This window comes from Nannospalax galili, unplaced genomic scaffold (assembly GCF_000622305.1).
Source record: "Nannospalax galili isolate Female #2095 unplaced genomic scaffold, S.galili_v1.0 scaffold634, whole genome shotgun sequence".
NCBI classification, from domain to species: Eukaryota; Metazoa; Chordata; class Mammalia; order Rodentia; family Spalacidae; genus Nannospalax; species Nannospalax galili.
The window spans coordinates 1,862,350-1,888,985 of NW_008336853.1; the positions used below are offsets into that span (position 1 = coordinate 1,862,350).

Consider the following 26,636-nt stretch of genomic DNA (forward strand, 5'->3'; position numbering starts at 1 on the left):
ACTTCAGCTGCTCAGGTACCAAGGCATCCAGCCGTCTCATACCCCTTCCTTGCTGGCTGTACTAGGTTTCTGTGGAAATAAGTCCCCAAAATGGATGGCTCTAAAGTACAATTCTCTCCAAGGCCAGAAGTCCGTGCTATGGCTGAGCAAGGCTCCAGACGGTGCCTGCCTATCAAAGCTGCACCTAGCATGTGCACCAATGTAAGAGCTGGACTGCAACCTCTGCCAGAGGCAGGCCCCAAGGACAGAGCGGGGAATAGAGCCCTCTGACCCCTGGAAACTGGAGGACACCCACTCTTCAGACCTGGGACTGAAAGACCTAGGGCAGGCACCTGGTAGCCTCACAATGGGTGGGCTCGGAGACGCCCTGGATAACATGTGGCTTTGTCAAGGTCTGGAACTGGTGGGGCTTCAGCTTCCAAGCGTGGCCTCTATTCTACTCTGGGAGTGGTCTGCCTCAGTTGCCAGATCTAAGCGGGAAGAAACAAATTCTGTGCTGTTTACACGTGGATCTTTAAATCAAGAGGTCTGGGCTTGGATCTGCTGAGGCCGAGCTGGGTTCATCACCAAATGTGTCTTCTCTGGCCTGACTCCATTAACACAGTACACTCACTGAAGAAGGGCTCCAGCTCAGCTCAGTCCTGTCTGATACATAACGGGCCTGAGGTAGGCAAGGCGTGCTGTCTTCCGTTTAGCAGGTGAAAACAGAGGAATGCCAGTCAACACTGGAGCACAAAACTAAAGCAACTCGACACCTACGTTTCCTGTGCCCAAATCTTTCTGGCCAGAGAAACAAAATGAAAACACATTATTTGGTGTCAGACCCAAATGAACTCCCCCATAAGATGTGAAATCTCAGGTCCTACTGCCTGGGTAGACTCTGTCGGCCACTCTCAGCCCCTTGCTGTTGGCACTTTTCACTGTCCTGGTCCTGCTAAAGTCAAAGTTGCCCTGTGAACACATCACTGCTCAATGCCACAGGCCCCTTCGCATCTGCAAAGCACATACAGTTTCACTTCATTTTTAGACTCATCTGTAAAGTCATCGTGGAGCAGGTAGTGATAACCCTCATCTTACTGATGAGCAGACAAAGGGACTAGAGAGGATCAGTGGGAGAGGAAGCAAGCTGCAGAGTACAGAGATCTCCCAACACAGCCCAGCTTTCACACACACGGAGCTCACTACATCCATCTCACAGGAGGCTGCTTTCTCTAATTCCTCCCATCCCCCATCAAGCTAAGTCTCATCCTCATGCCTTTGCCCTCCTGACCCTCCTGCTGACAGAGCATCTCCCTCATCACCCTCTCTGGCCCCGCCTTCAAACAGTGTCCGCTTCCTCTGCAGTTACTTCAGGCCTGCCTGAGGCTCGTGACTGAATCACCACACACACCACACAGGCAGCACATGATCTCAGTCCTGCAGGGAACAGAGCTGCTCCTTCTACATAGACTGATTTTGCATCCCCAGCATGGGTTCGATTCCCAGCACCCACATGGCGGCTAACAACTGTCCCAAACTCCAGTTCCAAGGGATGTGACGTCCTCTTCTGACCTCTGAGGACACTGCACAACATGGGTACACCTACCTCCATGCAGGCAATACACTCATACACATAATAAACTCCATAGAACTTCTGACCAGCCACAGCCACATAGGCCTCTGTATGTCTGTCCGCTTTCTGCCCTTTGGATCCATTTTTCAATTCTTTTATGCATGAGACTAAGAACCCTCTAGGGTACCCTCTTTCCCCCTGTTTCAGTACAAGCCAAAACTATGGACAGAAAAAAAATGTGAAAAAAAGATTTGGGGTTTATTTTTATTTTATGTGTATGAGTGTTTTGCCTGCATGTAGGCAAGCACACCATGTATATGTAATGCTTGTAGAAGTCAGAAGAGGGTGTCAGATCCCCTGGAACTGGAGTTACAGATGGTTGTTAGTCACCAGGTGGGTGCTGGGAATCAAACCTGGGTCCTCTGCAAGACAGTCAGCGCTCTTAACTGCTGGGCCATCTAGAGCCCTGTAATATTCGTTGTAAAGTAAGCCTTTTTCTATTTGCCTTTAGTAGCCACAGAAGAGCAGGATGGACTTCCCAAAGATTCAGGACTTTTTCTACTCTACCTGTTGGTTCCTGGGGGTCTCAGCATAAAAGGTCAACAGCTTTACTATGTGCCTTCTTCCCCCAGAGCTGGGTGGGAACTTAGTTTTCCCTGTTAATTTAGTGTGGGTGATAAAGGCACCACTTATAAGGCACTAGTGTTGGAGGGTTGAATGTTAGGCCTCTCCTAAACACTTATAATCTATAGGTGCTGAAGGCAGGCTTAGAGCTTCTGAGGCCTAGAGGAGTGGGTTCAAGAGGAGATGGTCACACGTCAACTGCACAGCTGAGCTGTCTGGACTGATCCTGGAGGGTATTTCAAATGAGAAAGGAAGGCATGCCCAGCCTGCAGGGCTGTTCTTGTTGAGTGCTGGAGGTTAAAAGCTAATTGGGGTTAATAGCAACTCTTCATGAACCTGTCTCTAATTGAACTTGTAATATGCCCTTGAAATTTAGAAAAAAGGGCTCAAGGATTCTATTTTTATTTGTCAAGTGGCTGTGAGCATTTGAATTTGGGAGATTCTATATGCCTAACTTGATTACAACTTTTATAGATTTATCTACAATGGGAAGGTGAGCTCTGAGGTAGTGTGGGACCAGAGGGACCAGAGGTCAGACCACAGGGACAGTGTTCATATGGCCTTGTTAACTGAGCTCTAATGAGTTACTGAACTTCTCGAAGCACATTATATGTATACAGAAGACACATTCAACAGGCATAAGCCCTGGTCACCTGACTCAAACAGGCCTCAGCCCACACCATGTTCCTATACCCCAGCCCATCTACGCTCCGAACATCCCAGGTACAGGACTGTAGCACCAGTAAAACCTCCATGCAAAGAATGTTACATCAGCGCTATTCTTTTTGGTTTCTTGAGATGGGGTCCTGATGTCACTCCGGGGCTCACAGATCCTCCGGCTTTGGCTTCTTGAATGGCTGGGACACAGGTACACATGCTACCCCACCACCATTCTAACTTTATTTGATGTCCATTGCCTACACTAGCTCAACACTGTTCAAACACTCTATGAGAGTTCAAGTACTTCTAGTCAAACAGGAGGGATCAGTCACCGTGTAGACAGCGCCCAGGTGTTGCATTAGAAACTGAGTATGTGCGGCAAACGCAAGGAACTGCTGCCATGGCTTATTTGCCAAAATTCTAGGATGAGAGCCATCATACCACATAGAGGAAACTGTTGGGTTTCAGAAGTGACCTACCCTGGGACAGAAGATGCACAAGGACCCTGCTAAAGGTTAGCACAGTGGTGGTCTGAGCTAGGGAACCTGTGCCAGGAGAGTGTGCCAGGCTTCAGACATGAACACAATATGACGGGACACGCTGCCAAGCTTTCCTCCACAGATCTTCAAGTCTCATTTCCATGGTATACAAAGAGAAATGAGGACTGGTGGAAGCTAGGGTGCCTCTTTAGTGCGCTGACTCACTCTAGCAGTAACTAGTGTCTGCCCAACGCTTAGCAGAATACACAGTTTGACAGAGGTGTCTCTGGTTCTATTCAGCCCTCCCCTCCCCTGCACCTAGAAGGTACCCAGGAGATGTGTGCAGAACGGACTGAGAACTGGATACAGGCGATGATGGAAGACAATGAGGGACCACTGATACCCAGGTTATCCCAAACTGGTGTGTGCTCCTTGAGTACCAGGAGTCAACTCCATAAATCTTACTCTTAATCATACCCTGTGACAGCAAACCCTGTCCACTGTCACATCATCTGGTCTTCTCTGGATCAGACAGTGGAGAGGCGAAGCACCTGCAGCTCACCGGAGGCTGCTGCGGTCTAAGAAGAGACAATGATGGGCTGAGAGGTAAAAACTCCAGGAGGGATCCTGAGCTGCAGAAGAGAGAAAAATAAACACCCCCAAACCCAAGCCATTCACAGGAATCCAACACCACCAGGAACTGGTCTAGAGGGCCTGTGCCTCTGGGTGCAGAAGGACGCTAGGAACCTGCCTGGCACAGACACAGACTGGCTATGTGTGGATACCAGAGTAGCTTCTAAGGTGTTGGTGGAAATGTCATTCCTTTCTGATCCTGTGGAACCTGAGATGATTCTGGGGGAAGCCAAGAGAGGGAAGCTACTTTTTTTAGATATTGGCCCCAGGGACCTGGCTGCTAGGGCTCCCAAGTAGCCCCTACATGTGACTAGCACTAACTGCTATAAGCCCAGAACCTGCGCTCCCTCCCTACCAGGGTGTAAGTCCAGTCTGCTGTGGGTGAGGAGGTGGCCTGAAGGGGCTGAGAGCCTCCCGCACGGAGCTGGGGACAGTGTACTCTGGGAGGCCAGGGGGCCTGGGAAGCTGCGCAAACAGGGCCTTGATTCTTTCACATCAGCTCTGAGAAGGGAAAAGGACACTAAGAGAAGTTCAAGACTATAAGGCATTACCTAAAGACCCCTGGGGCACACCACTGCCTCCATGACATGGCCCACAGGATGCCCACCAGAGGCAAGTGGAAGGCAGTCCTTGTGTTTGCTCTTGTTATCTCTGAACAGTGACCACAAAATCACCTTTGAGTGTCAGTCACTTAGAAAGCACTCCCAGGTCCCCCTTTCAAACTTTCTGCTTCCCTTTTTAAAAAGTATTATTTATTGTGTGTGGGGTCACATGTGCCATAACACGTGTAGAGGTCAGAGGACAATTATGTGGAGTCAGTTCTCTCCATCCACCTTTACGTGAGCTCTGTGGATTGAACTCATGTTGCCAGGCTTGTGTGGTAAGCACCTTTACCCACCAAAGCGAGCCTGTGTCTGCCCAGAACAAAGCTGTGGTTCAAGCAGCCGACTCCACTGTCACATCACCAGCTCCAGCCTCCAGAATCAGGGCAAGGCCCAAAACAGTGTAGGCAACATCCCTGGTGGTTAAGCTTCCGACTGGGAGATGGTTCCACAGCTGGATTCTGAGGTGTGCTACTGGCAGGGAGGGTGCTGCCCACTATTTCTGCCCAGAGCCTCCCCCAAGCTCTGGGTTTTCTGAGACTCCCCCAGGGGTTGATGTCTACTGTTCCAGGGAGTCTTGGCCTTAGGGGCAGGAAGACAGGGTTTGAGAGCTGGTGAACCAGCCCACTGGAGTGCCTCCCAGGTCGGACCTCTCTTTAATTTCGGCTACTGTTTTCACTTCAGAAAATGGAAGTGCAGAGGGATTAAATGCTTTGTCCCAAATCTCACAATTACTTAGTTGTAGCAGGTATTAGAGGCCAAGTCACCTGTACCCAAAGCTCATCTCTTGTTTGGAGAACTCAACTGCTTTCTGGAATCATGCCAAGACAAAAGGGCTGCCTCTTCCACTGTTTCCTCCCTCCACACCCTCCTCAGGCCTGATTCCCTGGGGGAGGAGGGCTGGGCTAGTGGGATGGCCTTAGCCTGGCAATCGACTGTTTCTCTGGCCCTCATTGGGGGACATGACTATACAGCTGTGTGGTCTTTCTTGGCTGAAAAGCCAGATGGCACCTGGTAGTGGGCAGAGTTCCAAGAATGTGACGTCAGAACTACAACCCTTGTGGTTTGGGGGAAAGATAAATATTGTGGAAAATTCACACAGTCATTCACTTAATGATTATGAGTCATCAGGGATTATAACGGATGGCTGGCTCCTCACAAGTGTGATTGAAGAGAGGTGGGATCCAGCACCCACAGGTCCAGGTAAACAGAGAGGAGCAGTCTTGAATTAGGAGGGCTCTGAGAGGGTTAAGTGGAGAGCTTTGGTGGGATTTTGTGTGAGTGACAGCATGTGTGTGTACATGTGGATGCTTTAGAGGCTGTGTCAGTAGAGAGCTGGGAGCTAGCCTGGAGAAGAGAATTGGTTTTGGAGCTGGCCCTACTCTAAAGACTCCCCATTCCCACATCAGGTGCAAAGAAGAGCTGGCCAGAACGCACAACTTCACAGCATGTAGATGGTCTCTAATTGTTCCTCTACCTCAGTCCCCCAAGGAAGGGGTGCCCTGGCCCTTGCTGAGGAGAAGTTTCTATCTTGGTGGTGAGGACCAGAGGATGCCCTGTCCCTTGGAGAGAAGAGGGGCCAGTGGTGTGTATGGAGTTGGTTCATTTGGCTGGGGCAGTGGCCATTGTCAGCAGGCTCAAAGGACCCTTGTACCCATGCAGGATAAGAGGCTCCTGTAAGGCACAAGGGCTCAGGGCATGAGGAGCTGGCAGGTGAGGGTGAACAGTGGAGGAAGGGACGACTGCAGGAGGCTGGCAGAGCATGCCAAGCAGGGGACTTAGATTCCACCTCATGGAAGGCACTTCCAAGGATTTTCAAACAGGGAAATGACAGTCAGATTGACCTAAAAATTGAAAGATCAGAATAACAGAAAGAGACTATCTCTGTAACCTTGGGGTAACACACTACAAAGCAGAGGTGGCTGGCTGGGCATGGGGAAGGGGCTAATGCAGAGAAAGACACACACCTGGCTTGTGTTCTGGACTTTGGGTGGGAGACTGTTCTAATGACATTTAAAAAGGTCATTACTCATGCGGACAATGAAGGGTTGGGGAAAACAAGAGGGCTGTTATTCATTTACCCTGCAGGGACAGAGGGGTGAAACCTGTCCCAGGCCCTCCTAGGAGCCTCCCGGAAGGCAGAGGAGAACATACACAGTCTAGTGCAGACTCTGGGGAACTCTGGTGAGAAGAGAACAGGATGGGGATGTGATGGCTAGTTTTAATTGTCAACTTGACTTGATCAAGAGTCACCTGAGAAGAACGTCTCAATGAGAGACTGCCAAGATCAGTTTGACTGTGGGCATGTCTGTGGAGGATTGTTTTATGTTAACTGATGCGGGAAGACCCAGCTCACTGTGGGCAGCATCATTCCCTAAACAGGGATCCTGGACCGTGTAAGTATAGAGAGGGTGAGCACTGATGGGCATGCACACATTTATTCTCTGGTCCCAACTCTGGATGGGATGAGCTACTTCAAGTTCTTGCCTTGCCTTCCCTGCAAGGATGCACTGAAACCTGGAATTGTGAGCTGAGCTGCTTTTTGTCAGAGTAACAGAAATATAACTAAAATAGGGGAGGCTGGGTTTTGTGAAGGGTAGCAAGGATCTGGAAGCTCTGGAAGGGAGTGCTGTGTATCCTTTCTGGCTTCCCAGCATCAAGGTTAACAGGTACAAAGCTCCAAATCTCTTGGGTACCACAGACTTAGGGTGTTGGCACTCACTTTTTAACTACTGAAATCTCCCCACAGACTTGTTTATTCATCCTGGATATCAAAGGAGGGAGAAAAGGGTTGGCGTTGCACACACACACACACACACACACACACACACACACGCTTATTCATTCTGGATATCAAGGGAGGGAGAAGAGGGTTGGTGTTACAAGCAAACACACACACACACACACACACACACACACACACACACACACGAGAAAGCTGGTCATGTCTATTTCCCCACTGTAGGCTGAGGAACCACTGCAGGAGCTGGACTGGAGGTCACCTTGATCCTGGCAGGTCCTAAGAACCAGGACACCAAAGGAAAAGCGCACTGTGTGATGAAGGGATGGGGACCCTCTGGGCCTTGGAGCCAGCCCCTCAGCCCCCACCCCATCACTTAATTCTGTCAGGATGAACCTGCTTGAGTACAATTGGTAGCTCCCTGGGGAAAAGGCTTCTATACCCCATCACTTAATTCTGTCAGGATGAACCTGCTTGAGTACAATTGGTAGCAGGCAGTAGGTATGTAGCTGTTCACACCTCCCTGACCAGTTGGAATCCCCAGGCTCTTGGGCCCGGGGTCTGTCCCTTGAGCTTCTCCTCTGAGAATAGTAAGAGACAGGGCCACCCCTCAGCCCCCACCCCATCACTTAATTCTGTCAGGATGAACCTGCTTGAGTACAATTGGTAGCAGGCAGTAGGTATGTAGCTGTTCACACCTCCCTGACCAGTTGGAATCCCCAGGCTCTTGGGCCCGGGGTCTGTCCCTTGAGCTTCTCCTCTGAGAATAGTAAGAGACAGGGCCATCACCTGCTGTGGCTTCAGCTGCCTGCTACACTCCATGAGAGGCGTCAGGTGATCACCTGAGAGGCTCTCAGCATCTTCCCTTCCTAGTTCTGCCCTCTCTGAGCAGGAAGAGTAATGGAGGTAGGACTGCTTCATGCTGGGGGGCAGAGGGAGGAAGGGAGTGAAGTCAGGTGCCCAGAGAGTGGGAGCCTCTGCAGGAGTGGAACACACAGGCCAAACTGGCTCCACCTCTTCCCCTGCTGACGTCTGACCTCGAAATAGACCAGGAACTGAGTAACCTTGAGACAGGGAAGCAGGGAGATGGTACATCAAGTTGGCTGCTGAACCAGCTCCGTGAAACTGGGTGAGTTAGCACACTAGCAACCCACAACTTTTTCCCTAATTGGTCATCAGTGGGAGGTGCTTTCCATGCAGACCTGGCATGCTGTGGGGTCTGGAGCACCCACATAGCAGATTCACTGGAAGCTGAGATCATTATCACGTAGGGTCATGGGAGGCACCTGTCACCCTCAGATAACACAGCAGCCCTGAGTGAATGGTTACTGAAGTGTCCCTTTTCTCCTGAAGGTGCTTAGTGCCTGAGACAGCCTATGTAGTCAGATCCCATTCCCTGTCTGCCTGAGAACACCTTCAATGTCAATTTCAGGGTGTCACTAGTGGCCCCAGGCTGGAGACAGGTGGAAGGTCTAGCCAACCTCCTTTCCCTGGAAGCCCCTGATCACACCCTCCCTGACAATACCTTTGACAACAGATCCAGGAGGAAGACCAGAGTGGCCTCTCCTGAGGCAAGGGAACTTTGTGCTGGCAAGGCCATTACCACTATGAAATGCAAATTCCTAGACATTAGCAGATTCTCAGGCCATGAGACCCAGGAACTGGCTAGGCTAGGCTTGGCAACTGAACTAGGCAAGTGCACTGTCACTGAGTTCCGCCCCTAGCCTGGAATCCCCAGTCCATGCTTTTTGTTTTTTTTGTTTGTTTGTTTTTGTTTATTATTGTGGGAGCTGGAGAGATGACTCAGTATAAGGGTGTGCTGGATAGCTTTAGTGTCAACTTGACACACCTGGGGAATTGCCTCTACTGGGCTGGCCTGTGGCCATGTCTGAGGGGCATCTTCTTGATGAGTGATGTGGGAGGGCCCAGCCCACTGTGGGTGGTGTCACCCCTGGGCAGGTGGGCCTGTGTTGCATAAGAAAGCAGGCTGAGCAGGGGCCAGGGGAGCAAGCCAGTAAGCAGAGTTCCTCCATGGCCTGTGCCCCAGCTCCTGCCCCCAGGTTCCTACCTTGGGCTCCTGGATGAACTGTGACCTGGGATATGTAAGCTAAATAAACCCTTTCCTCCCCCAAGTTGGTAGTGGTCAGAGTATTCTGTCACAGCAATGAAGAACAAACTAAGACAAAGGGCAATGGCTACTTTTGTAGAAGACCTGAGTTCAATTCCCAGCACCCACATGGTGGTTAACAACTGTTTCTAACTCCAGTTCTAGGGGATCCAACACCCCCTTCTGGCCTCTGGGGCACTGCATGACACTGATATACTTACATGCAGGCAAACATTCCTACACATAATATATCCCAGCACTTGGGAGGCAGAAGCAGGCGGATCTTTGTGAGTTTGAGGCCAGCCTGGTCTATATAGTGAGTTTTAGGACAGCTGGGGCTACAAGGAGACCTTGTCTCAAAAAGAAAAAGAAAAAAAAAAGAATCAATAAATTAAAAAAATATATTATTATTATTGAGGCTGGAGAGATGGCTTAGTGGTAAAGAGCACTGATTGCTCTTGCAGAGGACCCGGGTTCGAGTCCCAGCACCCACATGCCAGCTACGAACCGTCCTTAACTCCAGTTCCAGGGGAATCCGAAGTCCTCTCTGACCTCTGTGGCACTGCATGACATGGGTATTCTCACATACATGCAGGCAATACACTCATACGCATAAAAAATAAAAATAATGAGCTGGGCGTGGTGGTGCACGCCTTTAATCCCAGCACTCGGGAGGCAGAGGCAGGCAGATCTCTGTGAATTCAAGGCCAGCCTGGTCTACATAGTGAGTTCCAGGATAGCTAGGGCTACAGGGAGACCCTGTCTCAAAAAGACCGAAAAAAAAAAAAAATACACACACACACACACACATATATATAAAATTGAGGCTGGAGAGATGGCTCAGCAGTTAAGAACACTGGTTGTTCTTGCAGAAGACTCAGGTTCGAATCCCAGCACCCACATGACAGCTAACAACTGTCCATAACTCCAGTCCCAGGGGATCCAATAGCCTCTTCTGATCTCCACGTGCATTGCAGGATACGGGTGCACTTACCTACATGCAGGCAATACATGCATACACATAAAATAAAAATAAACAAAATTAAAAAAATATATATATATTATTGTGTGAGTACAGGTGACCGCATGCCACATGGCATGGGTGCGGAGGTCAGATAACTCTGTGGAGTCAGTTCTCTCCTTTCACCTTTATATGGGTTCTGGGGATTGAATTTAGGTCACCAGGTTTTTGTGGCAAACATCTGTACCTGCTGAGCCATCTTGTACCCACCCTCTAGCCTGTTGTTTTGATACGGGCATTTTTGGTCAGTGGTCCAGGAACTAGGCATCAAGAAGCACCGCTGAGGCTCTTGTTCCTGATTTTGGGAAGGGGCTACTGGGAAGTCTTTCTGGAGAGGGTTTACCTGCTGCTCAGGGGTTGGGGCCATGTGGACATCACAGGCTGGAGGGGCCTGAAAGCCCTGGGCAGTGCTGGTCCCATCAAAGTTTCTTGGGAACCATTTTTGATCCATGCCTGAGGAAGTTCTTGCCACAAGCTGAACGAAACACCCTGGGTGGCTGGTGACCCTACCTTCTAAATTCACACGCCCACAGCCCCCGCTCAGCGACACCCTTGGTGGCACTTCCCTGTGTGGCTTAATAAGATGTACCTGGGCCTTCTCAGCTAATCCACAAGACTTCCCGAACTCACGCTCATTAATCACATGGTATCATTAATATGTATCCAACTGTTCAGCTCTGCATCCTCCCTTCACACATCTTTCTGCTGCCTGTAAATGCTCTGGGGTTCTGAGTGAAGCTCCATTTGCCTCTGCAGGGCCAGGGTACACTGGAGAATGCACACACAACACAGTTCTTGCCTGCACACCAGATTGCCCTGGAGCCAGTGTGCAGGGCCAGTGCAGGTGGCTGGACACCAGCTCCACCCAGGAGCATGCTTTTTACTTTAGAGAAGCGCTTTATTTCATTAAGCAATCACTGCTGGCCCTGGGGCACTATTTAGAAAGACAGCAGGTTCTGCTTACAATATGAACCCCACAACAGAGAGTGAGCATTGTTTAGGAAACAGCCCAGCCTCCCCAAGCCAAGTAGGGCCACCAAGTGTCATGGACTGATTTCTGGGACAGAAGGAGCAGGCCAGGAGAACAGCTTGGCATAGTTTCAGCCTAGTTAGCAGAATATATTTAAGTAAGGTTTGGTAAGCTGGGTCTTACACTGTTTTCTGAATCTTTTTTCCTCATGAAATAAAGGTATGTATGCATATATGAGGGAGGGGGTTGAAGAGTTGTTTGAAATCAACAATCAGGACATTTACTTAAAGTTGCATGTGGTGGCAAATACCATTAATCCTGGCACTTGGGAGGCTGAGGCAGGAGGATCATGGTTTGAAGCCAACCTGGGCAACATAGTAAACTAAAGGCCAACCTGGGCTACACAGCAAGACAGTCTCAAAAAACTAAATGAATGAACGAATAAATCACCAACCAACTATTCACCCATCCAAATCAACTGACCAACCACCAGCCAGTCACCTAGCTAAGCAACTGACCAGAGTAGAAAGTCATTTTTAGCTCTGTGCTCAGCAAGTGGAATCAGAGGGCATGCAGGGCAGGACGTGGCCTGGACTGCTGAGTTTTGGGAGTCTGCCCAGGGCCCAGTTCCTCTAGGGGAAAGGCCAGAAGCATTACATGTGTGCACGTGCAGATGTACAAATATAAACAAGGGGCAGAGGTAAGATCAGCCTGGTGGCTCAGGAAGTAAGGTGCACCAAGCTCTGATCTCTGGTTATGCTGCTCACAAACAAGGAGGGTTCACACGTCAATCTCAGGTCTGACTGTGATCGGTGTGAAGTACGTTTAGAAATGGTCCTGAAAAAGCACAGTGCAGAAGGTTCCCGGCAGGGATGAATGTACCCCATGGAGACCTACTTGGAAGCTCCCCAACCAAACTGGCGAGTGCTTGAGTGTGGGTGTGGGCACATGCCATGACTCTGAGACACTTTTCCAGCTCAGTGACACATGTGGGGCTGGGTGGAGACACCCCTGGGACTGCGCTCTGGTGGGCTGCTTAGTGACCACCCTGATCTGGCATCTACCTGATTCTTCAGGTACACGAACCAGACTTTGGGTTTCTGTACCCCTGCACACGAAGTCAGTGCCTGTCTTTACTTGAGAGATGGGTCCTAAAGTTCTCTTTGTAAGTGCTTAATTTTCATAGAACAACATCTAAAATGCACCAGGGAAAGTACTTACAGGGGACTGCAGTGAATCCCTTTGTGAGGAAGGAATGGCTGTAATGAATTAGCACATCCTCCCTTCTTCAGTTTATCTTACACATTTGAATTTTCTCATATGATGGGAATATGTTGGAGAGGGACACAAGATCACTCTGCCTGTCTCCACTGGGGGTTAAAGAAAGAAAAGGCCAAACAGTCGGCTAAGTCCAGCCACTCTCTCCCCAGATGCCCAGGAATGAAATGGTTCACTTAGCAGTATCTGAGAAGCCATAGAGGTTTCTAGACAAAGGAGCCAGATTTGGGATATGTGAAACATCTTAACAGTGCTGGAGAGACACTTACCCTGTCAAGGTGAGCAGGAGGTCTAAGTGGTTCCCTTCACCCTGAGGGACTGTGACTAGTGTTCTGGAGTGATTTCCAAGGCTGGGTGGGGAAGAACTGGGGGCAGGGGGCTAGAGAGATGGCTCAGTGGTTAAGAGCACTGACTGCTCTTGCAGAGGACCTGGGTTCAATTCCCAGCACCCACATGGCGGCTACGAACCCTCCTTAAACTCCAGTTCCAGGGGAATCTGATGCCCTCTTCTGACCTCCGTAGCATTGCACAACACAGGTGTATTTACATGCATGCAGGCATTACACTCATATGCATAAAATTAAAAACAAAACAAAACAAAAAAAAAAAAGAAAAAAGAACTGGGGGCAGAAGACAGTGCTGCTGTGCGCCGTGATCCTGAATCCCAGAACTGGGCTCTTCTAGAGGCTGAGACCAAGACGGCACAGACTGTCCTCTACGCTGGTGCATCAGGTACTGGTCATAGCAGCGGCAGGACATGAGACATGATGGATGGTAGGCTTAATGCCAGCTGACAGAACCCATGTCCCCGAGAGTGCCATTAAAAATAAAAAAACACCACCTTCTCACTGAGTGGGAGGTGGGAGCTCAGGCCAAGTACTCAGAGGGCTTGGTAGGGGAAGGGGAGAGGGAGGCAGTCACAGTGTGGCTCACAGAGGTGGCACCCAGGGGCCCTTGGCAAGGAGAGGGTGGGTCTGGGGCAACAATGGGCAGTGAGGACTGGAGACCTATCCGGGACCACAGCTGTACTGACTGAGCAGCAGGGGCATGGTAGGGCCCATGGGGTCCCTGCACAGGGGTTGGCAAAACAAGCCAGTGTTAGAGCAAGTGACAGGTAGCCTTTCATTTAGAGAGGGAGAGAGGCTAAACCAAAAAAATACTAAGTGGCTTCTGTATGCGATACAGATAGCTCCCCAGGAAAGAAAAATAGAGACCCGTTCCTGTGCTATTGATTTCCTTGTAAAAGAAAAAGACAACCTAATCCTTACAAGTTGGTCATTTCAATCTGAGCATGGTCACTGTTGGACGCTGGGGCTCATTCTATGTTAGACACCCAGCTCTTGCCTGGATAGCTGGTGCTCACATCTCCAGGGAGTTGGGAAGAAGTCATCCTTCTCTGAGACCCTAACTTCTGGGATGAAAGCATAGGGTTCAGCATGTGTTGGAGATGAATTGGGCCTAGGGGGACACATCCCCAGGCAGATTCAAGGTCAGCCTAAGAGTCAGACCCTAGGTGGCAAAGAGACTGAGTCCTGGTCAGAATTGCTCTACTCTGTGCCTGTGCGCCACCTGGATGTCAGCAGCATTCTTTCATGGATGAGGGGTGCGTGTGTGCGTGCATGTGTGTGACTAACAACTCCATATATGCTGAGTGGGTGTGTGTGACTAACAAAATAGACCCATATATGCTCTGTGTGTGCATGTGACTAACAAAATAAATCCATATATGCTGTGTGTGTGTGTGCGTGTGCCTAACAAAATAAATCCATATATGCTGTGTGTGTGTGTGTGTGTGCCTAACAAAATAAATCCATATATGCTGTGTGTGTGTATGTGTGCCTAACAAAATAAATCCATATATGCTGAGTGTGTGTGCGTGTGCCTAACAAAATAAATCCATATATGCTGTGTGTGTGTGCGTGTGCCTAACAAAATAAATCCATATATGCTGAGTGTGTATGCGTGTGCGTGTGCCTAACAAAATAAATCCATATATGCTGTGTGTGTGTGCGTGTGTGTGTGTGTGCCTAACAAAATAAATCCATATATGCTGAGTCTCTAGAATTGAATGAGGTAGCTCTGACAAGAGCTATGCTGGGAGGGAGCAGAGGAAAGGAGATGGGCATCCCTCACAGTGCTCATGAGGTCACTGTCCTTTTAAGGAGTCACCTGAATATTCTAGACCTATAAGCAACACCCTCCTTACTTCAGGCCCCAGGAATCCCCTCCTTATTGGCTCTGGCTTAGTGCTGGGCTGAGTCCTAACCCAAGGGAGCCTGATAGGAAGGAGGATGCCCCCTGAAGGGACCCTCACCAGGCCTGTTTTGCCCAGGACCTCAGTTTCCAGAAGGGACCAAACCTTCGGGCTCCTCCACAGCTGGCTTTGTCAGAGCTCTTGCCTAATCATCCTCAGCAAGTACCCCTAGCTCCTGGCTCACCAGCTCCCATTTCCATCCAGAGTCTGCACTGCACAGATCAGGGGCAGCATTTGCTCATTTCCTCCTGGGGTTTCCCTCTGGGGTCCCGCTGCCAGGTGTGCGATATCATAGAGGAGCACTGCACAGCGACCCTGAGAGCATCCACGTCCTATGAAGCCATTCTGCTCCTGACTTCTGGCTTCTGGTTCATTTTTTCCCTCACTGGTCCTGTAGGCCTCTAGGTCACCTCCTGCCACAGAATGGGTAAAAATGAATATTCAAGTGATGGTGGTGGTGACCCACTTCTTAGCAGATGCTAGACAGCCCCAGGGCACAATGGCTAATGTTGAAAGTACAGAGAGACCAAGGCAGAAGAAGGGAATGTCCTTGGGAAGAAGTGCTGGCTTCTAACCTTACTGGAAGGTTCTGGGAAGTCCACTTGGCTCCTTGGGAACAAAAGGCAACGAGAGACAGGGCCTCAAAATCGATGGGAGGCATAGGCAAAGGAGATACAGTATGGGCAGATGTCATGCTATGGAAATGGCAAAAAGGTGTCCCCCAACCTGTGTAGCACAGCCAGGGCCGCTCTGCCAGCAGAGCACTTGGACTTGAGTCTTGAACAAAGAGAACAAATGTGTGTTAGCAAGATAAGGGACTTTAGGAGAATCTACAAGGCTGTGCCCTCTGCTTAAGTTTGGGGACCCTGGGGAAGTTACTGTCTCCTAAGTCTTAGTTTTCCTCACTATAAAACAGGATGACAGTGTGTACTTTACGGTGTGACTGGGAGGCCTAAATCAGACAAGCAGAAGCCACTGGTAACATGCCATGCCTGTGTCAGGTGTGATGGAGCACTCCTGTAATCCCAGTACTTGGAAGGAGTTGAAGATCAGCTTTGGCTATATAGTGAGTTCAAGGTCAGCCTGGACTACAAGAGACCCTATCTCCTAAACAAAACAAACCCTGAGCAACAACAACTACCATCAGACCATACCACACTAAGGTGAGATGAGCAAAGGCCAGTGTCCTAGCACAGGGAGAATCAGAAAACACTGTGTCAGGGCAGAGAGTACACAGGGCTCCTGGTGAAGGGACAGAAGCCCCTCATTCAACCTGAACTGAATGGCAGCGTGGCCTGCTCTTTGAGGAAGAAGCTGGCAGGCAGTGCTCTTCTGTACCCCATCCCTTCTTCAAGGGTTATTTGGAGCAAGCTGGGGAAGATGCACCCACAGAGGGAGACAGGATACCTGCAGGTCATAAATGAGCTGTATCTCTTCTGAGCACCTGTGCTCCAGAAGTGGCTCTCTCAACTCCTGAGAGCAAAACAGGATGACCTTGTCCTGTCCCAGGGCAACCAACAAAGGCCCCCTGTTCAATATGGCCAGTTTGTGGCCATGTCTCCAGCCAGGCTAAGCTTCGCTCTGTCATTTGCGCTCCAGCTCTGCTGGGTTGCCTGTGACCCAGCTGCATCTGCCCACCTGTAAGTGGGCGGATGCTGCCCAGTTTCTGAACAACAAGAAGCTTTCAGCTCTCAGGGAGTCCCCACTGCCCCCTTCCCTCTGACAGCCTCTGGGAGGAGGGATAGTGTTGGATGGGATCCAGGAGGCAGGCTGGAGGTGCTGTAGGACCAAGGAGGTACATATAAATGCTACAGTGGCTGCCCTGGGGGAGAGCTGCCCAGTTCCCAGGCTCGGGACAGAACCCAGACACACAATCCGATCACTTCACTGGGGTAACTGTCTCCTTGACACTGAGGCATAGGGCTGAAATGCCACAATTTTTTTCTTGGTGTGTGTGTATGTGTGTGTACATGTGTGTGTGCGCACGCGCGCGTACCTGCTAATGTTATATGCATGTGCTCGTGCACCCACCTGTATGTGTGCATGTCAGGTGTTTTCCTCTATCATTTTCTGCCTTTCAATGATTTCTCTATTTTTATTTGTTTGTCTGTATATATACCTAGTATGTATGCAGTGCCCGAGAAGGCCAGAAGAGGGTGACAAGTACCATGAGGGTGCTGGGAATCAAACCTGAGTCCTCTGGAAGAACAGCAAGTGTCCTTAACCCCTAAGCCAGCTCTGCAGCCTCTCTCTGCCTTATTTTGAGACAGGGTCCCTCACTTGGAACGCATCACTTTGACTAGACTGGCTATGAGCCACTGGGACTCTTCTGCACTCCTAGCCCTGCACACCTGTGCTGGGGTTACAGATGTGCTCCCCCATGTTGGCTTTTGGGTGGGTGCTAGAAGCAGAACTCAGATCCTCACTTGACTCACTAAGCTATCTCCCCAACTCCACCACTCCCTCTTCCCAGCCCCTGCCACACTCTCACTTTGTTCCCTCTCAAAGCCAGCCCTAGGACACGTTCTAGTCCAGAGGAAAGGTCATTCCTCTGAAAGAGTCAGAACATCTGATACTTTCCCATTTTATCTTTCAAAGGAGCAGGGGAAGGGGCCTGAGAATCCACAGCCAACTGAAGCAGAGCCTGTTAACTCCCACGGGCCCTAAGGACAGTCCCCAGGTCGCTACTGGCTCTAGCTGTGACAGCATGCCAAAATACCCAAGAATACATGTGAAGCATTCAGAGACCCTGCTCCAGGGCCAACATGGGGAAGGAGGAGAAACTGACTCATATCAGCTGCACAGGGACTCAATGGGATGTGGTCAGGGATTACCACTGGGCACCAGGAGGGGGAGGAGTTTTCCATCTGTTGAGGTAAAAGGCTTTGAGAAGCGAAAGGGTAGAGAAAGCTCCCTCTTTGAACATAAAGCACCCATAGGCCAGCCTCAGAGATGGCTAACATCCTTCTTATTCTCATTCTCTGCCTGCTTCTCAGGAGCTTTCCCGAGCTGGTTTCCAGAGGACTTTCTGAAAATTAAGATACAATATGAAAGCTTGTATCTTTATCCTGCAGAACATACTGCCCTAGAATAGCAATGAAGACTCAGATATTATTAAGTCCTTTCAAAGACGCAGGCTGGGGAAGGCATCATTTGCCTGAGACAGACAGATGATGTGTGCATGGGGTGGAGGGTGCTTTCAATCCACCCCTACCTGCTTGTTGGCCTGCTGAACATTTTGGGTGGAGTGTGACTGGCAGCAAAATCAGAACCAGCCAGTGGAGAGAGCCATGCTGGAGTCTCTAGAAAGGACAGGCCGCCTGAATGTGAACAAGGAGGGGCCAACCAAGTCAGTGCACAGTGACCTTCTTTTCGGAATCTGAAGAGGTCACCAGCTGGAGTCCAGCTCCCCTGACTCAGGAGGGTAAGATGCCCTATTGCCTGCAAGAGGACTTGGGTCTGAGAAAGTACATCGCATCTTTGCTACCTTTTTACTGGTTCCCCAGGGGAGTGGGAGGTCTGCAGACAAGAGGCCCCGCACTTGGCACCAGGAGGTTCTGCTGCTCTACAGGACCTTAGACCCTGGGAGCTACATGAAAAGAAGCAAAGCAACTTCAGAGACAATGCCCCAGACTGTCTGCCTCAAGTCCTGTGAACTGGGTAGGGTACAGGCAAAGTGAAGGCTCTGGGCAAAGGGGAGCTCTGCAGTGGACCGGGGCTTGGAGAATGATGCCTACCATCCAGAGAGCAGGCTCCTGGGGGTCCACTAGTCTCTCCCTCCTACTCTAACGGCTCGGCCTCCTGGGTCTGGGGAGCTCGCAGGCACTAGGACAATTAGCTCCATGAGTTATAAGTGTAATATCTGGGAGATGACGGCAGTAATTAATGCCCGTCTGCTTTCCTGAGGGGTTCCTTCTGTTCAGTTGGAGTTATTGAGACTCAGGGAGGGAGGCTTCCATCATGTGGAAGGTTTATAGGAAAGCGTGAACAACTTAACATGGCAATAACAATGCTTCTGAATAATTTACCAAGCAAATGGCAGCAGCCAATACTCACAGCATCCATTGTGCTGGGGGGATATGCTGGCCTCCCCTAGTCAGGATCCATCCAAGCAGCGCAGAACAGCTGCTCCTCCCTGGAGCACCCAGATCCCTTCCTCGTTCTCCTGCTCACCACACAGGAGGACAGATTCAGAGGGACCTTACCCAATGAATACCTTTGCTGCTTTTATTAATCATGGTGTATTGAAATGCTAAGAGGCTAACAAGGCCTCAGCTGGACCTCTACTGCCTTGGCCTCCTGGCTGCCAAGCTGGTTCCTATGTCCAACCCCAAGGCTATGGCAGTGGACCCGCGCATCAGACAACTAACTTAACTTGCTATCAAATTCCCATTAAAGGAGCTGGAGAGATGGCTCAGTGGTTAAGAGTACTGACTGCTCTCTCAGAGGACCTAGGTTGGAATCCCAGTACCCACAATCATCCATAACTCCAGTTCCAGGGGATGTGACATCCTCTTCTGACCTCTGTGGGCTTTGTCAGAAAACTGGTACACTCACATACACGTAGGTACGATACTCATATACATAAAATAAAAATAATATTAAAATAAATTCCCAATCAACCTGTGATAGAAGGGATCAAAGATACAATTCTACAAGAACACGAAGTCCTGGCCATGGCTTCATGCACAAGAAAAGAAACAGACCATGGAGTGAGTGACCGCTGCCGACGTGCAGACAGGAAACATCTAAGGCCTATGCTGCAAGGTCCTTCAGGAACCTACACGGCCAGGAAGACCTATTCAAGTCTTTAGGATTAACAAGTTCAGACCCCAACAACATACTGGCAGGCCCATGGAACCCTGAGCCAGGACAGGGATGGCTCAAGTCAAGAGCTCTGCTTTCTCTTGGCCCTGCCTTCCCTTCATATCAGCTAAGTAACCATGGCTTGGACTGTGTGGCACCCAGCACACCTGAATCTCCTGAATCTGTGCCAGGGCTGAGGACCAAGAGGAGGCAGAGAGCATCTGCAGATGCTGCTGAAAGAGCCGGAGGGCAGCATTTCGGAGCCCCACCCCCAAGCAGGCAGAGATAAATCACTGCCTCAGGCGGTGTGCCCTCCTATTATCTAAGTATTAGTCAGCTCCACCCCCACCACACCATGGCTCGAAGCAATCAAGAGGAAGGCAGGAGATTCATCTTCTTCCCTAGTCCATGGGGAGACACGGGGAAGACAGGAAACGGGCTGGGCTGAGCTCTCCCTGTCTGCAGAGGCTGTCTATGGTCAGGGTCAACTGCAAGATGGATCAGTCTTGTCTATTCAGTCAGGAGATCCAGCACTTGCTTGTGTCTGCTAGCTGGCTAAGACGTGGAACATGAAAGTACCGCAGAGTACTCCTCAAACCATGCACTAAGTTCATAGCAGTCTGCAGCCCTGAACCCGGGTGCCAGTTCCCAGCCACGTCTGACAGTGTGCAGGACTCCTTGGTGGGGAGAGGGCTCAGCCAGAAAAGAAAGTGGTTCAAACACTCAGTCACTCGAGCTGGCCCGGTGCACCCCAGGCAGGGAGAAGACACTCACCAGGTAGATGCGGTAGGCGTCCACCCGGCGCAGGGGCCCCCAGCACTGGTCCGTGTCATTGTATTTGGTGTCAGTGTCCACACCACAGGAGTCATTGCCAGAGGCACTGCTGAAGACAACAACGGCAAGCCTGGTCTCAGCGTGGACCCCTACTTAGGTGGGAAGAGACTGACCTACCCAACCACAGGTTGTACTTCCCACAGGTTGACTTTTCACAAACCTTCTAAGATAGGACCCATTTGTTTATGTAGCACAATTTTCTGATGATTTAGAAGCCCGAGGATCCAAGCCATCTTCCCAATGGAGCAGGGAAGGGGGCAGCACAGTGCAAAGCGGGTCTCTTGTGTGCAAAAGGCCTTAGGCATGATGGTTCTTAGGCCATGAACTTGCTTTGCTGTGCTTCTCTGACAAACCCTCTGCCCTGAATAGTGAAGGAAGCCTGTGGGTCTGCAGCCAGGGCAGTATGGGGGCAGGAGATGAGGGGCTACTCACCAGGTCACCTGCATGAGGGAGAAGGGCACAGCTGCGGCATAGATGGCGAGGTCTCCGTACAGGTAAACGATGATGCAGAAATAGAACAAGTTGACCCCCACTGAAAGCAACAAAGCCATCGGTCAGGGAGCCAGAGACAGATGCATTTGCGTTCTTTTTTGACGACCAATTCTTTCTTTACTGCTTCCGTAGCTCTCAGTTCTCCAAGCCATTTGCTTTCTACAAAAAGTGGAAAAAATGACCCCAAAGTCCTGTTTCTTATTCTGGTTGGCTACACTGTGAGGCTGGCAGGAGATGCATCAGTTTGGGGCTTGTGCCTGAGAGAGCTCGGCAAGGCTTGGGAGATCAGAGAGGTTTCAAATCTAGACAGGTAGTACTTGAGAAATGGCTCAGAAGGTAAGGGAACTTGCCACCATCCCAGACAACCTGAGTTCGAATCCTGGAACCTACATGATGGAAGGAGAAAGCCAACCGTGGCTGGTGATCCCCCGACCTCCACCTCTGTGCCACGGCATGCACATGCCCACACACATGCATACAACAAAATAACTACAAATGTGAAAACAAAAACCAAAGGTTTCCCTTTCCTTCTTGCAAGAAGCATAGGCAAGGATCAGTGCTGATGTGGAAGGCACTTGGCATGAGGCTCCTGGGCAGGGGCAAACTTTAAGCCTGAACCACAAAGTCAGGATCCTGCCCTGGTTCCATCAGGCTGGTTTTCCAGCCCTGACACGTCCCTGAACATAACTTATCTTGCACAGTAAGAAGAATTCTGCCTGTGCTATCTTCCATGTATCAGCTATAAAGACCAGGAAGAGGCTGGAGAGATGGCTCAGTGGCGAAGAATACTTAATACTGCTCTTGCAGAGGACCACAGTTCGCTTCCTAGCACCCACATCTAGATAGTGCCTAACAACTGTCTGTAACTTCAGTTCCAGGGGATCCTACGCCCTCTTCTGGCCTCCATGGGCACTGCAAGACATAGGTACACTTATATAGATGCAAGCAAAACACTCATACACATAAAAATAATTCGGCTGGGCGTGGTGGCACACGACTTTAATCCCAGCACTTGGGAGGCAGAGGCAGACAGATCTCTGTGAGTTCAAGGCCAGTCTGGTCTACATAATGAGTTCCAGGACAGCTGGGGCTACAGGGAGACCCTGTCTCAAAAAGACCCCCCCCCAAAAGTAATTCAAAAACATTTAAAAGAATAAAAATTACTTAAAAAAAAAAGGCCAGGCCTAAGCTTGGGAGGTGCCAGCTGGGGCTGGACAATCTAAGGGTTACGGTCCCAAGTAGCCAGCCACACACTGTTTCAACTAATTGCTCCAGGTCTTGATGTCACAGGCATCAAGCTGCTGGCTTCTCTGAGAAAAGAAGAAAAAGTGACACTTCCCTTGTAATCCTGGTGGCTCAGAAGAGCCTACAGGACCCCGGGGGAAAGCTGAGGACATGTTACTCCTGGGCTATGTGAGGTCAGCTCTGCTCCCAGGAATCTGGAGAAAAATGACCAGAAAAAGACAGTCTTCTGAAGAACCCATGAGAGCCTGGCACCTGAGTTTTAAACATGCGAGTCGGCATATCCTTCCCTGACAGGTTGGAATTGGCCTCGATGTCCAAGCTTGGGGCTCCTGGGGCTGTCTGTCATTCATGACCCCAGGCTCTAGGTCCAGCCTGCTCCAGCTTGCCTTTCTTTGCTCACACCAATGCTCTCTGGGGGAGGCATCACCTCCTCCCCAACCCTCTTTCCACCACCTGCCAATGGCTACAGTGCTAGCTGTATAAACTACCATCAACCCTCCTTGATCAATAAAATTTCATTACTAGACACAAAGTGGGAGGATCAATGAACTTCCTGTAAGGACATCAGTGCCTGGGCCTGGCATTTCTAATTAGAAGAAATGAGCAGGGGAGCAAAGGGAGCCTTTTGTGGACGGTGGCAGTTCTGCCAAAAGCGAGGGGACACCCTGGCAGTCTGAGCTGCTGAAGAGAGCAGAGCAGGGGTGCTTCTGCAGCGTACCCCTCACAGGAGACATGTGTCAGCATCTGAGGAGTTTTAACAGTCAGAACCACAAGGTCAAAGATGCTAGCTCACCATCCTATAATGCTCAGGACAGGCTGCCATGATGAGTGACCAGCCTGATGCCAAGCTTGAGAAGCCCCGTGAGAGGAGACTGAGCACCCCCCCCGCCCCGGAGGGGATGCTCCCACACACATTGCTGCTTTCAATTAGACCTGGGAAAACGAAAGTCTGGTCCATGTGGGCAAAAAAAAGAAAAAAACAACCACTAGTTTGTAAAAGTCTTAAAGAAATCAGGGCAGAGGGCATGGAAGATGGCTTAGTTGGTAAAATATGTATTTGTTGCACAAGGCTTAGGACCTGAGTTCACACCACCAGCATCCACATAAAGTCAGGGGTGACAGCATACTTCTGTAATTCTAGTGCTGGAACATGAAGTTGGGTGGAGGGTTGGAGCTCACTGGCCAGCCAGCCTAGCTGAATCAGTAAGCTCCAGGTTCAGTGACTGTGCCTCACAAATTAAGATGGGAACAGACTGAAGAAGACACTTGAGGTGAGCCTCTGGCCCCTGCACACATGAGTACACACATGTACACGTATACAAGATCACACACACACACACACACACACACACACACACACACGAGCGCGCGCGAAGAGAAACCAGGGTAGACTGTAGAACATAAAGACGGCAAGGTGGTTTAAAAGGTGTGTGCTCTGCCACTGACGTGTACAGTTTTACAATGTGCCCAAGCTCTTGCTTAGTGGATGGGGAGTGATGGAAACCAAACAAAGGAAAAGCACAGAAGTGGGGCTAAACACAGCCAAGTTGGCTCTACAAGGCTCGTCCAGGAAGGAGGGTGGAGCCAAGCCTTGGTCAGCCTGTACTGATAACCACCTTTTCTGTACCAACCATCAAACTGTACCCGTGATGACAAACTGAGTGCTTAGTGGTGAGTTCCAAAGAAGTGCTTAGTACTTAGTTTCAAGTCAAGAAGATTCTCATAAAGCAGGCGGTGGTGGCATATGCCTTTAATTCCAGTACTCAGAGAGCAGAGGTAGATCTCTGTGAGACTGAGGTCAGCCTGGTCTACATAGTGAGTTTCAGGCCACCAGCTGGGGCTACAGGGAGAACCTATCTCTAAACAAAACAAAATGAAACAAAAAACAAAACAGAACAAGAAGATTCTAATTTCTGCAATCAACCCTCTTACACTCAAGAAGAGTAAGAACCAAAGGGCAGCACCCCACTTGGCACATGGGAAGGCTTTGACAATAGGGTATAAAATCTTCCAGGACAGCTGTGAGGTAAGGACTTACAGAGACTGCTCCACACTCAACGTTAAGCTTGGGCATTAAAAGCTGAATTCTTAAAACAACTCATTTTCCAAAAGAACAGAGGCATAAACGCTATCCCTGGCGGACACTGGATTCAGATGGATCTCTGCAGGCTGTAGCAAATGCCAGCCAGGACAGGCAGACTGGGAACGAGGCACCTCAGCTCTCCAGGACTTGATCAACACAGGGCAACCCTAGTGTGGACTCCCAGGGCCCTCTGCTGGCCGGCAGGGGACACATCCAGGTGTGTGCGTGGCCGATTCTACCACTGTCTGCCCCTGGCTTCCTTCATTGGAAAGCGACCTAGGACTCCTGACCTCTACCAGGACAGCAAGTTCTATATTCTTCATGCCAATGGAATCCCCGAAAGACAACAGGAAGCAGGGCAGGCCTCAGCAGAACAGCCTCTCTAGTGTTCTGGGGCGGGGGGGTGCTTGGCTCCCACCCATCAACATGGACTCCCCCATGACAAGGGCCACATCTTTCTGAAAGGTCCAATCCACCCCATCCCCTGCACTATCCCCTAATAACCATTACCTTTATTAAAGAACATGGAGGCCATCTGTCCCATTTCCACCCGGTCTGTGATTTCAAAAAGGCTGGGAGATGCGCGTCTCTCTGTGGGGCCAGAACAGAGGCAGGCAGTGAGGGAGGAGACAGCATTGCTTGAGTTTGGGGAATTCTCTAGAATAAGGAACTCTCCAAGCTTCTCAAAGTCCTGGAAAGTTTTTTCTCATGCATCTGCCCTCTAGCCCCACTACTGGGTACTGAATGTAGGACCGCATGCATGCTGATTAAGTGCTCGACTCCTGAGCCACATGCCCAGCAGTTTGAAACTTCTACTATTTCTTGCTTCAAGCATTTCAAAGGTTTTGTGTGTGTGTGTTGCTGAGGATGAAGCATTGAGGTCAGGGCATATGAGGGAAGCACATTACTGAGCTGCTTCTCCAGTCTCAAGTCTAAGAATTCAGGGGTGCTGCTAATAGGGTAAGAGGAAGACAAGACAGTGAAGTAAGGGTGCATCACAGAGTATGAGTGGGGGTGAGGTGGGGGGTGAAGTGAGAGACTCACATGAAGCCAGAGAGCCACAAGGACATAAGCTTCTAGTGTGCATGGAACACACAAGCAGACATTTGATCATTTCAATAACAGTAAAAGGTGTGGGGGAAACTGAGGCACAGAGCTCAGACAATGTTCCAAACTGCAAACGGGAGGCAGAGTCAGGAGCTTAGGACCCCTAGGCCTGTGCTCTGTTTACTGTGCTCCATGGGCCTTCTGAGGAACTGATCCACAGGCAGGACACTTCAGAGGATGTCTGCAGGGAAACTCCCCAGGAACCTCTCTTTAGAGAGAGGGAGCCAAAGGAAAGCCTGGCCAGCAGCCCAAGACTTACGCACAGACAGGATGGGCCGTTTCTCTGCCCGCTCATAGCTGTCCTGGGTGAGGATGTCACTGTCTGAGGCTGTGGAGGAGTCCTCATCTTCCTCTTCCTGGGATATGGCAGGATGGATGAGGAGGAGAAGATAAGGAGAGAGATGAGCTCATAGCACGATGGAAACCCCGGGCAATAGTGAGCCCCTTCCTTTGCTCCTCTCCAGGAGGTGTCTGCCCAGGAAGGCCCCAGAGTATCGTGTCACATTAGAAGCACGGGTCCTGGGACAGAAGTTCAGAATTACCCAGTGAGCTCCAGGTGGCTCTGTGATGCTAAGAAACTGTGTGTCCCCTGGGCTTTACGGGGCTCTAAAGCTGCAGCCCTGGGACTTGGGACTAGGTCCCTGGAGAAGGGCAGGCTGCTGAGATTGTCTCAGTGCACAAATGAACAGAGGCACCACCTGAAAACAAGGGCAGCCTACACATACCTTGTGGCTTTCCATCCTCTTCCAGTGGAGCTGGGCATTGGCTGCAGCCATGGCCTCCATCACAAAGGTAGTCGTCATGAAGCTGAGGGGGAAGCCACATGCTAACGGCACGCAGAAGAGGTTGTTGGAAGTACAAAGTGACCCAACCAACAAACCCACACTATCCTCTCCTCTGAGAGCCCTTCTCTAGAGAAATCTGGAGATAGTATTTTCCAGCAAGAAAAGAAGTATCAGGGCTGGAGAGATGGCTCGGTGGTTAAGACCATTGACTCTGCTCTTGTCAGAAGACCCAGGTTAGGTTCCCAGCAGCCATATGGCAGCTAACAACTGCCTGTAACTACAGTTCCAGGGGATCTGATGTCCTCTTCTGGACTCTGCAGGCACTGCATGCATGTGGTACACTTACATACATGCAGGCAAAACA

General features: G+C 50.2%; 1 protein-coding gene across 2 annotated transcripts in view; it reads right to left on the reverse strand.

Annotated features, from left to right (window-relative positions):
• The window catches only part of Tmem104 (transmembrane protein 104), a 64,292-nt gene that overhangs the window by 23,095 nt on the left and 14,561 nt on the right, over window positions 1–26,636 (reverse strand). For both annotated transcript variants that reach the window (XM_008831451.3, XM_029562716.1), the window contains exons 4-8: window positions 26,213–26,294; window positions 25,747–25,843; window positions 24,891–24,971; window positions 20,993–21,092; window positions 20,501–20,609 (exon numbers count right to left, since the gene is read on the reverse strand). In XM_008831451.3, the coding sequence (XP_008829673.1) occupies window positions 20,501–20,609; window positions 20,993–21,092; window positions 24,891–24,971; window positions 25,747–25,843; window positions 26,213–26,294 (469 nt within the window). The remainder of the gene's footprint in view (window positions 1–20,500; window positions 20,610–20,992; window positions 21,093–24,890; window positions 24,972–25,746; window positions 25,844–26,212; window positions 26,295–26,636) is intronic.